The 12911-nt window shown below is 29.9% G+C and overlaps 3 protein-coding genes across 10 annotated transcripts; 1 reads left to right on the top strand and 2 right to left on the bottom strand.

The window, feature by feature from the left end:
* The first annotated feature begins 64 nt into the window (after positions 1 to 64).
* Positions 65 to 12898, top strand: LOC128881598 (coiled-coil domain-containing protein 130 homolog). Of its 8 annotated transcripts, XM_054132816.1 has the most exons (7): positions 65 to 165; positions 3654 to 3763; positions 9369 to 9584; positions 9682 to 9836; positions 9925 to 10127; positions 10197 to 10413; positions 10549 to 10938. In XM_054132816.1, exons 2-7 carry the CDS (start codon positions 3735 to 3737, stop codon positions 10605 to 10607), a joined length of 879 nt encoding a protein of 292 aa, XP_053988791.1. In that variant the 5' UTR covers positions 65 to 165; positions 3654 to 3734; the 3' UTR covers positions 10608 to 10938. The 8 variants fall into 8 exon arrangements, with proteins under 8 accessions (XP_053988791.1, XP_053988797.1, XP_053988796.1 ...); XM_054132822.1 differs by lacking the exon at positions 65 to 165 and having other exon boundaries at positions 3746 to 3763; positions 9383 to 9584; XM_054132821.1 differs by lacking the exons at positions 65 to 165; positions 3654 to 3763 and adding an exon at positions 8323 to 8434 and having other exon boundaries at positions 9383 to 9584.
* Positions 883 to 4082, bottom strand: LOC128881596 (prostatic acid phosphatase-like). The gene is made up of 7 exons (XM_054132813.1): positions 3677 to 4082; positions 3408 to 3506; positions 2617 to 3039; positions 2400 to 2523; positions 2056 to 2267; positions 1801 to 1981; positions 883 to 1654 (listed from the first exon to the last, which is right to left on the bottom strand). The coding sequence occupies exons 1-7, from the start codon at positions 3773 to 3775 to the stop codon at positions 1530 to 1532; spliced, it is 1263 nt and encodes a 420-aa protein (XP_053988788.1). The 5' UTR covers positions 3776 to 4082; the 3' UTR covers positions 883 to 1529.
* On the bottom strand, positions 4544 to 8193 carry LOC128881597 (acyl-CoA-binding domain-containing protein 5). The gene is made up of 6 exons (XM_054132814.1): positions 7925 to 8193; positions 6327 to 6520; positions 6076 to 6238; positions 5861 to 6009; positions 5427 to 5777; positions 4544 to 5339 (listed from the first exon to the last, which is right to left on the bottom strand). Exons 1-6 carry the CDS (start codon positions 7983 to 7985, stop codon positions 5196 to 5198), a joined length of 1062 nt encoding a protein of 353 aa, XP_053988789.1. The 5' UTR covers positions 7986 to 8193; the 3' UTR covers positions 4544 to 5195.
* Positions 12899 to 12911: the final 13 nt, after the last annotated feature.

The raw sequence follows: 12911 nt of genomic DNA, 5'->3' as shown, positions 1-12911 counted from the left end.
AAGTAAAGACCTTGAAAGACATGTCGAACACTGTTAAAATAGTACACAATAATAGTTTCTTTCGCGACCGCGTGCAATGCTGTTACTTCAATATACGTAAACACGTAATTTTAAAGTATAAGTTTCATTTAAAATTAAGTGCTAACCGACGAAGGACGATTAAAGGTATGAACACGATTTTTCTTTGCATTATTTATTTTATTCATTTTTTAAATATCACAAAAATATTTTGAGTAAGATACATTTATACATGTTACTACATTTATTTCGATGTTAAGCAATAAAACATATTGTAAAATGGTCCAGTTCAAGGACGAAGAATTCACAGGCCAATTATATAATCGTGTAGAAAGTAATTTCTTCTTTAGCTTCATGTATTGTCTTCTTTTTCTTTAAATATTAACTTATTATTTTTCTTATTTATAAAATACCACTCCGTGCATAAATGATATCTTAAAAGAGTAACAGTGGAATGGTTAAGTATATCTTTCTTTGCTTATGAGTAATGTATGCTTTTAATTTCTGTATCTTAAAACAAAGACTAGACAGTTTCTTAAATATCGCAGATAAACTCAGATTCTATATTTTATGTTATTTACATGTTTCATATTTTATTAATAGTAGGATGTGTCATAAAAATTAAATTATATTGTAATTTATAATTCATTAACTCTTTGAGTAGTGGGTTTTCATAAAAATAAGGACAGTGTTTTGGGATACAATAAACAACTAACCAAAAAGTATAAAATTATCAAAGTCAAATCTAAATTAATGGTGCTGATTTGGCATAAAATTTAAAACTTATGTACATACATCAGTACTACATAGTACAATTAATGTATGACATAAATATTTATAATATGCTTAAAGGATAAAATAACGTGTAGTAAATAATATTTATTCTGAGCTAATGAATACAAATTAACATCGTTGTTATAGAATATTTATAAACAAATTTTCATCTCTTGACAATATATCAACAAGTATGAAATTCAATTTGTATCAACTTTTCTCTTTGCTGTCAATTATTATTAATACTAAATCTTTTTCAATACTTAAATTTCTTTTACAATAAATTTGTAAACTATTACATGCCTCATCACAGACCACTTTCTTATGCTTCTAAAAATCAATTTAAGTATCGTACCCCTTTGTAATCACACAGTGTTAGGAACCTAGTACTCCTTTATCAAGCTAGTGAGGGTCATTACAAACGTTATAAAAACAGCCTTGGTTCCAACAATTAGTTAGAAATGTATACGGCCACTAAATGTTTGACAGGATATACAATACATTCTTGTTTGCTCACTGAAATATTTTATCACTAATAAAAAAGTACAAATATCATAAAACTTTTGAAATGTTTTATGCATGATGCTCAGCCTTTTTTGTGTCAGTAATTTATTCGCTATTATGTTAAAATTAAATAAGAGTTTATCGTTTATCTTGGCATTCCTAATTATTTTGTTATGAAGACACTGATTATCACAATAAAAAAAAATATATCATTTTTAGCAATACCACATCCATTATATAGGATCTGTCGTTAAACGAAGATAATACTGATTATGTTCTCGTTTGTAATGCCAATAAAAAAAGCCAATTACAGATAAAATTAATAAAACTAACATCAGTATAGAAGATGTCAGAATTGCTGAAACAGAAAATCAAATCTTATTAATTTAATTTTAAAATCCATACATCTATAAAACAATCATTATTGTTTGATCATATGCAAAATAAAGAAACGATATCTAGACATAGATTAAAAGCCAAGATTTTAATACAATGCAAATTTACCAATAACTGCAGTTGTATTTATATTGTAACCAAATTTATCCCAATCCATAGAACATTCTTTTTCCCAATTTACAGGAATAATATCTTTTGTTAGGGCAATAAACTGATTTAAAGGACATAATGCAATACAACCAGGCAATGTTAAAAGATGTGGTTCCAAACTAGAATTTTTATAAGAAACCTGAAAAACATATCAATTATATATAAAATTTGTATGGCTTATATAATCATTTTTTATTCTAAATAAATACTCACAGTTACAAAATACTGATTTTTCAAATTTACTCTTAATTCTATAAGAACCATAGCAGTGTATGGTGGGCAATGAGGGTCAAATAAATTCAAAGTCATTAACATGTTTGCCACAGTTTCGTCATGAGCACTATACATCCACACTTTTCTATTTGGTACTAATGCATTTTTCGATTTTTTCTCCATATGATCTATCATTTCTCCCAATAAATTCCCTATCATCATGTTTTATGCAAATGAAAAGTGATATAAAATGTATACATTAATGATCACATATTACATATCATAAAAATACAAACTATGCAGAACTTATATGCATAAAAGGTATTGTAACAAAGAAAGCGTACCTGATTTTAATCTTTGAAGTATTTTATTATAAGTATCAGTTGTAAAACTTTTTGCAGCAAGAGGTTCCAGTTTATTGGGAAACACTGATTTTGTCCATTCTGGTAATGACTTGTTATAAAGATTCTATGACAAACATATATACTTAACTTTGTTAAATTTATTAATGAATTAGATTAATAAAACTTGACATAATTAACGATACAAATGATATCTTACCTCGATAAATAGTGTATCATAAAGTTCTGCAACTGTTCTTAAAGATGAAATTTTATTTCCTGATTTTTTTGTTAAATATGCATATAAGTCTTTATTTTCTTCATTTATACGTTTTATTTCTGGAGAATTAAGAACTTTTTGTAATTCATAATTATATTTGGGACAATACTTTTCAGCAGCTAGCACATTGTCCTTATCCTTGGGAATAGTATGCACTGGAATAGGCATCCATTGAATACTGTCCCATACTTGATTACCACTTGGTGGATATAGGCCAGCAAGATGTGATTCTGCTGACATTAAAGTGCGATCTACATCGGTACTTTGCACATAGATATCATATGGAGAGTACAAGTTGTTTAGAAGGTGTGAATAACGTTTGCGGAGCCAACGACCAAGCAGTAAATGTTGATGTTTCCCAAGCTATATACCACATAATAAATTTATTAGTGGACATTTTAATATTCCAAAATTTAGAGATGATATTTCAACATAGAAATAAAGAAGTTCTGCTAATCTGTATAATTTAATTTATTATTTCAAATACGTCTTTATTTTATGCAGAGGAATATTTTATTGTATTCTATATATTTTTAATATAATATAATATATATAAATGTATCTTACAAAATGTTTGACAAGGTTTTTTTTGTTCAAACAAAACTATCTACTAAGCACAGAGATTTTATAAATTACAATATAATATTTTCTGAATATCCTTTGTCTAAAGAATGAACATATAGAAAGTTCTTAGAATTATAATGTGCATACAATGATAAATATTAACTTACGTTTGTTAATTGTCCATATGGAACAGGCCAAATACTTTGATTATTATAAGGGTCATTAGTATAAGAATGTGAAGGTGTCCTGTCTCCATGTCTATACAACTACAAAATAAATAAATAATTTAGATAAATTAAATTGTCTACACCATACAGTTCCTTATGGCGATTTAAATTAAATGCAATTTTTTAACGTTTAATGTACAATTAGAAGATAAAATGTTATTTAAATTTATTCATGTTTGATTTCAGAAGAGTAGAAACTTCAAACTTACGACATTTCCGAAAATAATAGTTCCCAAGTCTGTCTCCTCTGCACGCAAAACGTTAATAATGGCTAATGCCAGGATTATGATGAGCAGGTATGTATTCATTTCTTTTTCGATTTGCGTTACACTTTCTGACCTCTAATAAAGAGGTTTCGTGTGGAAATTGAATAAAGCATCGATCTATTGATTACCACAACCTGTGGAATACTGTAGCAATCTTAACATCTTCCGAAAGACAAGACGTATGTTTTGCTTTTATCGGATATGTTACAGATTACGTGTGCAAAATCGCACTCGAAACACAACAACACGAATCTGCAAAAATCCTATAGTTGCGAAATTTGTCCTGATGTTTTGTTGTCGCCAATATCATTCCCCACCATCCTTGAGTTATACGGGAGTAGGTTACTCACTTTGACAGTGGTACTCATCTTATATCTAGATCTCTCTCGGAAAAATGTTTTATTTTGAACCTTGCACGTATAATATCTGCTTTCGTTTGAACTTTAGAATGTCCGATAAATTAAACGAAGGCATCACTCCAACGATTACAACTTAATTGTTGATTTCTAAAAATATTTAAATTTTTAATTGTGACCTATTCAAGATACGTAATTGGACATAATCGAAATCAATTTGATAATTACAGCAAGCAGTTTATTACATGAAGACAAAGTGGTACATGTTACTTTCACATATCAATCATTTTTTAATATTCTCTTTTGTAAAGTATGATTATTCAAATCCTGAATGAAAGTACAGTTTCATATCGTTTCATTTAAATTATTTAAAATAAGAAATATTAACTTCGCGAAGGAATTGCACGAGGTAATTATTTACGAGAGGTAACAAATAACAGTCATTGTTTTAACATATAATTAAAAATTGTAGTATATTTTTATACAACGTCTGTACATAAACTTGATAATACACCTATTTTCAACTTAAAATTATATGAAAAAAAGATCGGAAGGATTTCATTGTATCATTGCGAACGGTAATAATACCATTCTAGATAGATTACAATTTTCTTTATATATAAAAAACATTGCACGTTGTATTTAGTTCTATCTTACACCGTTAACCTGAATTCACAATATAAAATTCGTATATAATCTTTGTTTCTATATTACAATATATGAATATGTAATAACTATTTATAATACATATAAGTCACCTTAGATACCAGATTAATTCAACTATTTTATCTTATAAACATACAGAGAGTAATTAAGTTAATCTTTCTGTACACACTATGCAGCCATATATAAGCAACTTATGAAATTAAAAACTTGTATACAATTAGTTCCTTTACTGTGATCGTTTCCTATACAAAAGGGGGATCACGTTGTTCTTTATTTTTCTGTCGAATTTACGTTTGAACGGTAAAAGTTTAATTTCGGGATATATCTCATAAAAAACATCTCTACCCGCCAATATTTAAGAACCTCTGTTGTTTACATCCCATGTTACCTAACGATAAGTAATGGAATATACTTTGAATAAAACAACAATAACATTTCAATCACAGTCTCCGCTGACGATAACGTTGTGTAACAGATATAAAAAAGTGTGCTACAAAGGGCCACAAAATTAATAGCGCAAATAACCGCGGTGAACACTCAGGCAAAGGCCACCACTTCGGACACGAAGTTGTTGTAGGCTGCTTCTGCAATAATAATTCATTATTTAAATATAACAATTGCGGTAATTAGATACAATAATGACAATAAATATAATAGTAAAAGGCGCTTACTATTTGTGGTGCTAATGCTTGTAATGCTCGACCTTCTAAGCTGCGTACTCTAGCTGTTATTCTATCTAAATCTCGTTGCAAATTTTGCATTGTTGTAGCTATCTGATTGAAAAACTCAGCATTGCATTTTTCATCTTTTTTACTCCGTTGTCGGCCTCTTTCTTGTTTAGTGTCTGTAACTGGCTCTGTGCAGTTATTCACATTGACATATCCATTGGTTGATTCCGAAGGATTCTCCTTTGAAACAACCGACTCGCTAATTTTATCGTTAGTAACATTCAATCCATTAGATACTTTTTGAGTGGAAGTGGAAGTTTTTATCGTTTCCTTCTGTGACCGTTCTGGAGCTGACTATAAGTAAAAGATCAATTCCAGTCTTACAGATCAAAATTAAAAATTATTGTTGCGTATTTTTCGTGATACCAGGAGCTTACTTCAACGGTATCTATAAATTCTTCTTCTTCTCCATCCGTATCTGGTGGTAATGGACTTGCACTGTTGCTACTAGCTGGGCTAGTTTCCAAACTACTTACAATGTGTCGAGTCACATTGCAAACTCTGTGTGGTGATGTTTCTCTAGATGCTGCAAAAAAAAAAAAATAATTATTTCTTAATAACATATATACTATTGATGTCTACAAATACTGACCCAAAGGTGAACCAGACAATGGTGAGCCAGGTTGTGAACGTATACGTTCTAAAACAGGCCCAACAAGTAATTCCAAATCCTCTGCTGGAACACTTTCATAAAATGTGTCTAAACTGCCCAGAAAAGTAGCCACTTTGTCTGTGTAAGACATTGTTTCAACAATCTATCAAATTGTATATGTAAAACATTAAGCAATTACTTTTAAATGTTAAGTTATGAATAATGGAATTATATTTGTTTCTAAAGTCAACCTTTTTCAATTCTTCCACATAATTGTTCATAGCTTCTGTTTTACTCATATTGCCTAAACGTGTCCAAGCATCCCACTTTGCTTTCTTAACCACTTCCCAGAAAGCAGGCTTTGGCTGTTGGCATGGCCCCTCTGTTGCTTGTTTAAAGTATGCATAAAAACGTAACATAATTTCATTGCTAGGTTGATATGCCCCTACAACATAGAAAAACACATTAAGTAATATACAAATAAATTATGGATTTTCAATTAAAGAAAAACTCAAGATCACTGCTACCACTGTACTATGTTTGCTACAACATTATTAGGAATAATAATTTTTCTTGTAAGGTCAAGAAACCCACTATGTATAATAACAAGATCATTTTGCATTGAAAGGACTTTGATCATACAGCAAACAAAAAACATAATAAAATTTTATATTAGCAATCATTTCCTTTTGTAGCTGTATTTCTAAATGAAAGATTTAAATGCAAAAAATTAAATTTTACTTAAAATAATATAGTATATTGACATCTATTATTTTTTTAAATTAAAGTAAGTAGTGTAACAAGAACAGGAACATTTTTGTAACGAACACTATTGTTAATAAATCTCTAAAAATTCTAGTTATATTTGTGGTCACTCAAGGGGAACGTTCCAGTTTGAAACACAAAGTGCCGTTCACCTATTCCTGTTCTGTTAGAAAGTGAAATGAGAACACTCACACATCTACTTAGAATAAATGGAAAGTACATTTCCCCATCTATGAATTTAATAACAGTGAACAGATGCATTGCTTTTAACGCGATGTCAAAATATAGTTTGAGAATTGTTAAATGCAGAAAGTCTGTTTAAATAAAAATTACATTTGTAGATGAAATACAAATGGGAAGTTGTATATATTACTGCAGTTCTTATCAAAATTTATATGACAAGTTTCATATGTTTAAGACTGTACTATGAAACTTGATAGATTACATGTTTTCACAAACATATAAACATGTACTTATCTGTGAAGATAAGAGATATAGAAGACACATTCAGGCACAGATATGTTAATATAAATAAGTTTTAGAACTTTTCATTATGTACTTTTGTTTATTAATTTAGTTAACATTAACGATTTACAAAATATATTTTTTTCGTGTATATTTAAATGAGTGTCGAATAAACTGCATGACAATACGAACGAAACAATGCTAATTAATAATATCGTGATCTATACGACGTAAATTTTTGTTTGTTCAACGCCGATAAATATTTTGTCAAGTCAGGCATGAACTTTGTACGATTGCTTTACAAGCACTTATAATGGATATACACAAAGTAAATAATGCAAATATTCTCAGATTGTATATTACTAATTAAAAAAGCAAAAAACTCGTTTGACAGGTTTCGAGCGAATGAAAAAAAAACTCTATGTGAAAGAAAAAGAAGACAGAACAGAGAACACTCTGCGTGTTGTATTTCGTTAAGTGTTTGCACTTTGAATACCGTAACTCATGGAATAAATGGAAGACAACGAAAGCGATGAAATGTACGAAAAAACAATGAATAGTGATAGGATAGGATATCTAACCAGACAAGTCGAATTAATTAATTGTCTATAAAGTTTACCATTCTTTGGCAGACTTCTGATCACATTAACGGCCGCGTGAAACTTTTCTTCTGTCGTCATGGCAAAATCCGTAGTTTTCAAACAGACAAGATATTCACGCTTGATTACCTTCCACGTTACTTCGTTCTCGTTAGTATCGACCACTTCTAACAAATGCGGTCAGTGTATTTTCAAACGGAGACACCGACGATAAAAAAAACAAATTGAAAAATTAACTTACGAAATGAATGATAAATCGGTATGAACGCGGTACGAAAGGAAAATGACAGATAACCGATTGATGACTGGCGATCCGCGATCGTCCGACGGAGATCGTACTATTGTACATTCACGACGGCGCATGCGTGTGATCGTGTAGCACTTTAACTCCCTTCCTTTTCGCAGTCGGCCACCGCTTGCTTTCAGGGCCAGTGTTCTGTATTGCAATTTCATAATGACATTAATTGAAATCAAAATATTTGAAATATATACTATTTTAAGTAGTAGAGGCTAACGTGGATGAAAATAAAGTAGGATAGTATTTTCTTCATTCTATGGGAATTGAAAACACGAAGTCGTTTTATTGTCAAAGTTGATGGTTTCATCGTTAATTATAAAATGTCACTGTACGATCACCCCAAGGAAATTGTTTCCTTTCTTTCAATTTAGAGAAATTAGTTATTTGTGCGATTTATATTTGTATCAGGATACTTTATGTACCCATCGTTGTTGGGACTACGTACAGAGTTGTGTTTATTGTATAATATTAGACTGTCGTCTTTTTTTGCACATGCGCGCTGAAAATGATGTCAGTAATGTGCTTTGATCGAATAAAAAGGGGTGTCCTAGAGACTTTCTTTTTTTTAATGTAACTGCACGAAAATGACGCATACCCGGGTTCTCTGTCTGGATCTAATAGAGAACTCAATGTAAAATGTGTGCACATACGTAAAAGAGTTACATTTTTGTAAGTTGGTAATACGCCGTTGTTAGAGAGTGGGCAAGTACATCTTGCACCAAGCTTGTCTATGCATGTTTATACAGACGATTGCAGTGTTGATATAAATTAGTGTAACGAAAGAGATTTAATAAACGAAAGAGATCTAATAAACGAAAGAGATCTAGTAAACGAAAAGAGATCTCAATATTTTATACACGATACAGAAAAATGGTGAACTTTTAGTATCGACCTGTTAATCTGTGTATATATGTATCACGTGTTTGTCTAGATTTAGTGAAAGTGTACACTAAGAGTGTAAAGATTTTTAACTCACAATACCATAACTGAAAAAAGTACATTACTATATCTCAAGTAAGCTTGAAGATCTTAAACTCTTGAAATCATAATATTAACAAAAAAATAATTTAAACTAATGTACAAAATTCTTTTATATAATTTATATGCCTATTGATGTATCTTTCATTTGATCTATAAAGAAGTATCATTTGTGTTTCAATCAACAGACGTAAATTTGCAGAAGACATGACATCACTTGGTCGTGGTCGTGGTCGTGGATGGGCTCAATATGATAAAGATTCATTGCGAAAACCAGGAGAGTCATTATGTACCAAGGATACTGATTATGCCAATCTTATTCATATTGTCAATGGTATCACTGCAGAAAATTTAGAACAACAAGTTATAAAATTTACACAGCTTATCAATAACGACAATCTAGTGTAATATATCACAGCTTACTGTACTATTTTTTATTATGACCTATAATAATAATAATTTTTTAAACATTTGGAGTAATTTAATTCATATAAATTATAGAAATATAAGTAATAAACTTCATGAACATGCTGTGAACAATAGAGAATTTGGACCTAAGTTAATAGCATTATGTCACTATCCTTTGCTCAACAAACATCATTCTGATGAAAATCTACGAAAACTTTTAATAAGTAAATTACAAGATCAATATGAAAGTATGTTTCATTTTTTTATTTAGAGTAATATTTTATATGAATGTATACATTGATTAATTTAAGCTTCTTTACTACATTTTGATTTTAGGAAGAATAGAATTGAGACAAGAGTATACAGTGACACAGTTTTGTAATACTGTTTCTTTATTCTCCTGTTTCTTGCAGCATATCCATAAACATTCAAATTTACAATTCTTATTTTATAATAAACTAAATACTGCATTATTAGATTACATGGAAATGTTGCTAGAAACAGCTTCTGAACAGGAAATTAAAACTTTCACAGAACAAGTATGTATTTGAATTTCACCTTTTTATTTTATTTGTATTAATTTTACTAGACAGACATTGTGTTTTCAGATAATTATTCATGGAAAATATATATTTGAAAATGATAAACAGAAATGTAATAGCTTCATGATCATTCCAAGGCAAATATTAATCAAGGAAAATTTATCTCCTGAAACTCGCGAAATGTTATTATACTCTATAGATTTAGTCACTCACAACTTCAACCCACTTCCTCAAAATTTACTGACATTTTACGAACAACGATTGGGCACAGATTTTATACAACGTAAAATGAATTTTTTTTATAACAAGTAATATTTAACCTGTAGATGGTTAAAAAATTGAATGAGAATAGTGATTTTAGAAGGTAATGCTTTGGAAAATGAGTTAAGTGAGCAGAAGAATCTGTCTATGTTTTTAGATAAAGGAAGTTTAAGAGCAATTCGAGGCTCAGGAGCAGCAGATGCTGCAAATGAATAAAGGAAACGTACAAAATCTACAAGGAATGGTATAGTGTTCATATATTCATCAAACCAAGCAACAACACTTCCGCAAGTATTTAAATATAATAACAGTTCAAGTGTAACAAAAATAAGAAAAATATTAATCGAATCTTCTCTATATTCAAATGTCATACAACCGCACTTTATAAGTCAGTTGTAATGTATAGATATATTTCGAATTTTAGATGTGAAAAAATCACGTAAATATCACACATACTGTATGTAATTTATTTATCTTATTGATAATTTATTGACACGTTTGTTTTTAAGTCTGCTAAGAAATATGAACAATAAAGATCGTATATATACATGTGTTCATTAATTTTTGCTATTTTGAGGAGAATACGTCAAACATAACCCGTACTGAAAAAGTTTTTAGTTAATAAGTCCGTAATAGTTTATTTAAAATTACCTGCTAGATTTGACAAGATTATTTTAAAATATAAGAATAGATTAGAAGGAATCTGAGATTGAGATTTAAAAAGAGGAGCTTGCCAATAGTTCGATAGATGGCATGCCGGTAGCATGGTAGATTTATCGCATTTTTGTGACAACCAAATGCCAGGTCTGATCACCTGATCAAGTGAGGTTAGATTTTTTAAACAACTAAAAGAAATTTTATTTTATTTTATGTAAAAAAGAAGAAAATCTGTTTAAAAAATACAGAAGAAGGAACAAGGTATCGCATAAATACTAAACTGTTGATGTACGTATTAATATGTTAGTTTCGTACAAATTTTGTACTGTATATTACATTCTATATTCATTAGTTTATTTAGTTTTATAGAACAATGGGGGAACGTAAAGGAACAAACTTGTACTATCCACCGGATTATGATCCGCGTATTGGTGGACTCAATAAATTTCTTGGTACCCATGCATTACGTGAGAGAGCACGTAAACTTCACATGGGTATCCTTATTATCAGATTTGAGATGCCATATAATATATGGTGTGAAGGATGTGGAAATCATATAGGAATGGGTGTTCGTTACAATGCAGAGAAGAAAAAGATTGGAATGTATTACAGCACACCTCTTTATCAGTTTCGCATGAAATGTCATCTCTGTGATAATCATTTTGAGATAAAAACTGATCCTGCAGTAAGATTTCTTTTATAAGTAATTCATGACTTTTAATTAAACAGAATTTAATGAACATATTTTGTTTCTCAGAATTTAGACTACGTGATAGTAAGTGGCGCAAGACGTCAAGAAAATCGATGGGATCCTAAAGAAAATGAGCAAGTTGTACCAGAAACAAAGGAAGTATCTTGTAGATTGTACGATGATGCAATGTATAAATTAGAACATGGGCTAGAAGACAAAAAAGTAGCAAAGTCGCGCGACCCTTCCTTGGAAAGTGCAATAGCATTGAAAGAAGCTACATGGAAAGATGATTATACTTCAAATTGTGCATTGCGCTCAGCATTTAGAGTACGATTCTTTGTTATACATAATTATTCAATATTGTCATAGTTGTTAATAATGATCTATCTATTGCCTTCTAGACGAGGAAAAAGGAATTACAGAAAAAGCAAGGTATTGATCATATGTTGCTTAAAAAAAGTGGCTTAAATATCGATCTAGTAAATGAACACGAAGATGACGTGAAGTTGGCTAAGTTACTAATGCATAAAAAAGGTATAGCGATTTGGATAATAAACTTTTAAAAAATTTGTATTCACGTTTATTTTGGCAAATTATTACAATATTTGTTTTTTTTATATTTCAGACATAAAAAAAAATGGACACAATCCTTTGAAGCGACTGGTTTCCATTGTGCGCTACAGAAATAAGTCAAGAAAATCATTACATTCTACATCGATCAACGATGTCAAGAAACAGAAAAATCAAACACCAAAGCTACCAGAGTTGAACCAAGCACCTTCAACATCAAAAACAGCCACTAGTACATTAAGTACGTCGCTGGTTACCTACGATAGTTCCGATACAGATAATGATTCATAGTCTTTTCTATTTGTAAAAAAAATATGTAATATACTGTAATTTATGTATCTAATTAATACAATTTTTACTGTTTTGTTTAGTAAACATAATGTATCATATTTATATACGATGATTTAACGTTCGTAGTGATGTAACAAGCGAAAGTATGTAATTCCTTATTTCATAGAAATTTTTGGCATTGTTAACTAGAAGTTGTACCTTTCTTAGATTTCAGGTTCCCTTTTCTTTCCACTCGGAAGTTATCAGTTACTAACATGTATATGTATCTTATTTTTTCGTCGTTTTGGGTTATTTTAGAGAGTACACTTTGA

The sequence above is a fragment of the Hylaeus volcanicus genome, chromosome 8, assembly GCF_026283585.1.
Source record: "Hylaeus volcanicus isolate JK05 chromosome 8, UHH_iyHylVolc1.0_haploid, whole genome shotgun sequence".
Lineage (NCBI taxonomy): Eukaryota > Metazoa > Arthropoda > Insecta > Hymenoptera > Colletidae > Hylaeus > Hylaeus volcanicus.
This window is presented reverse-complemented; position numbering and strand designations above follow the sequence as displayed.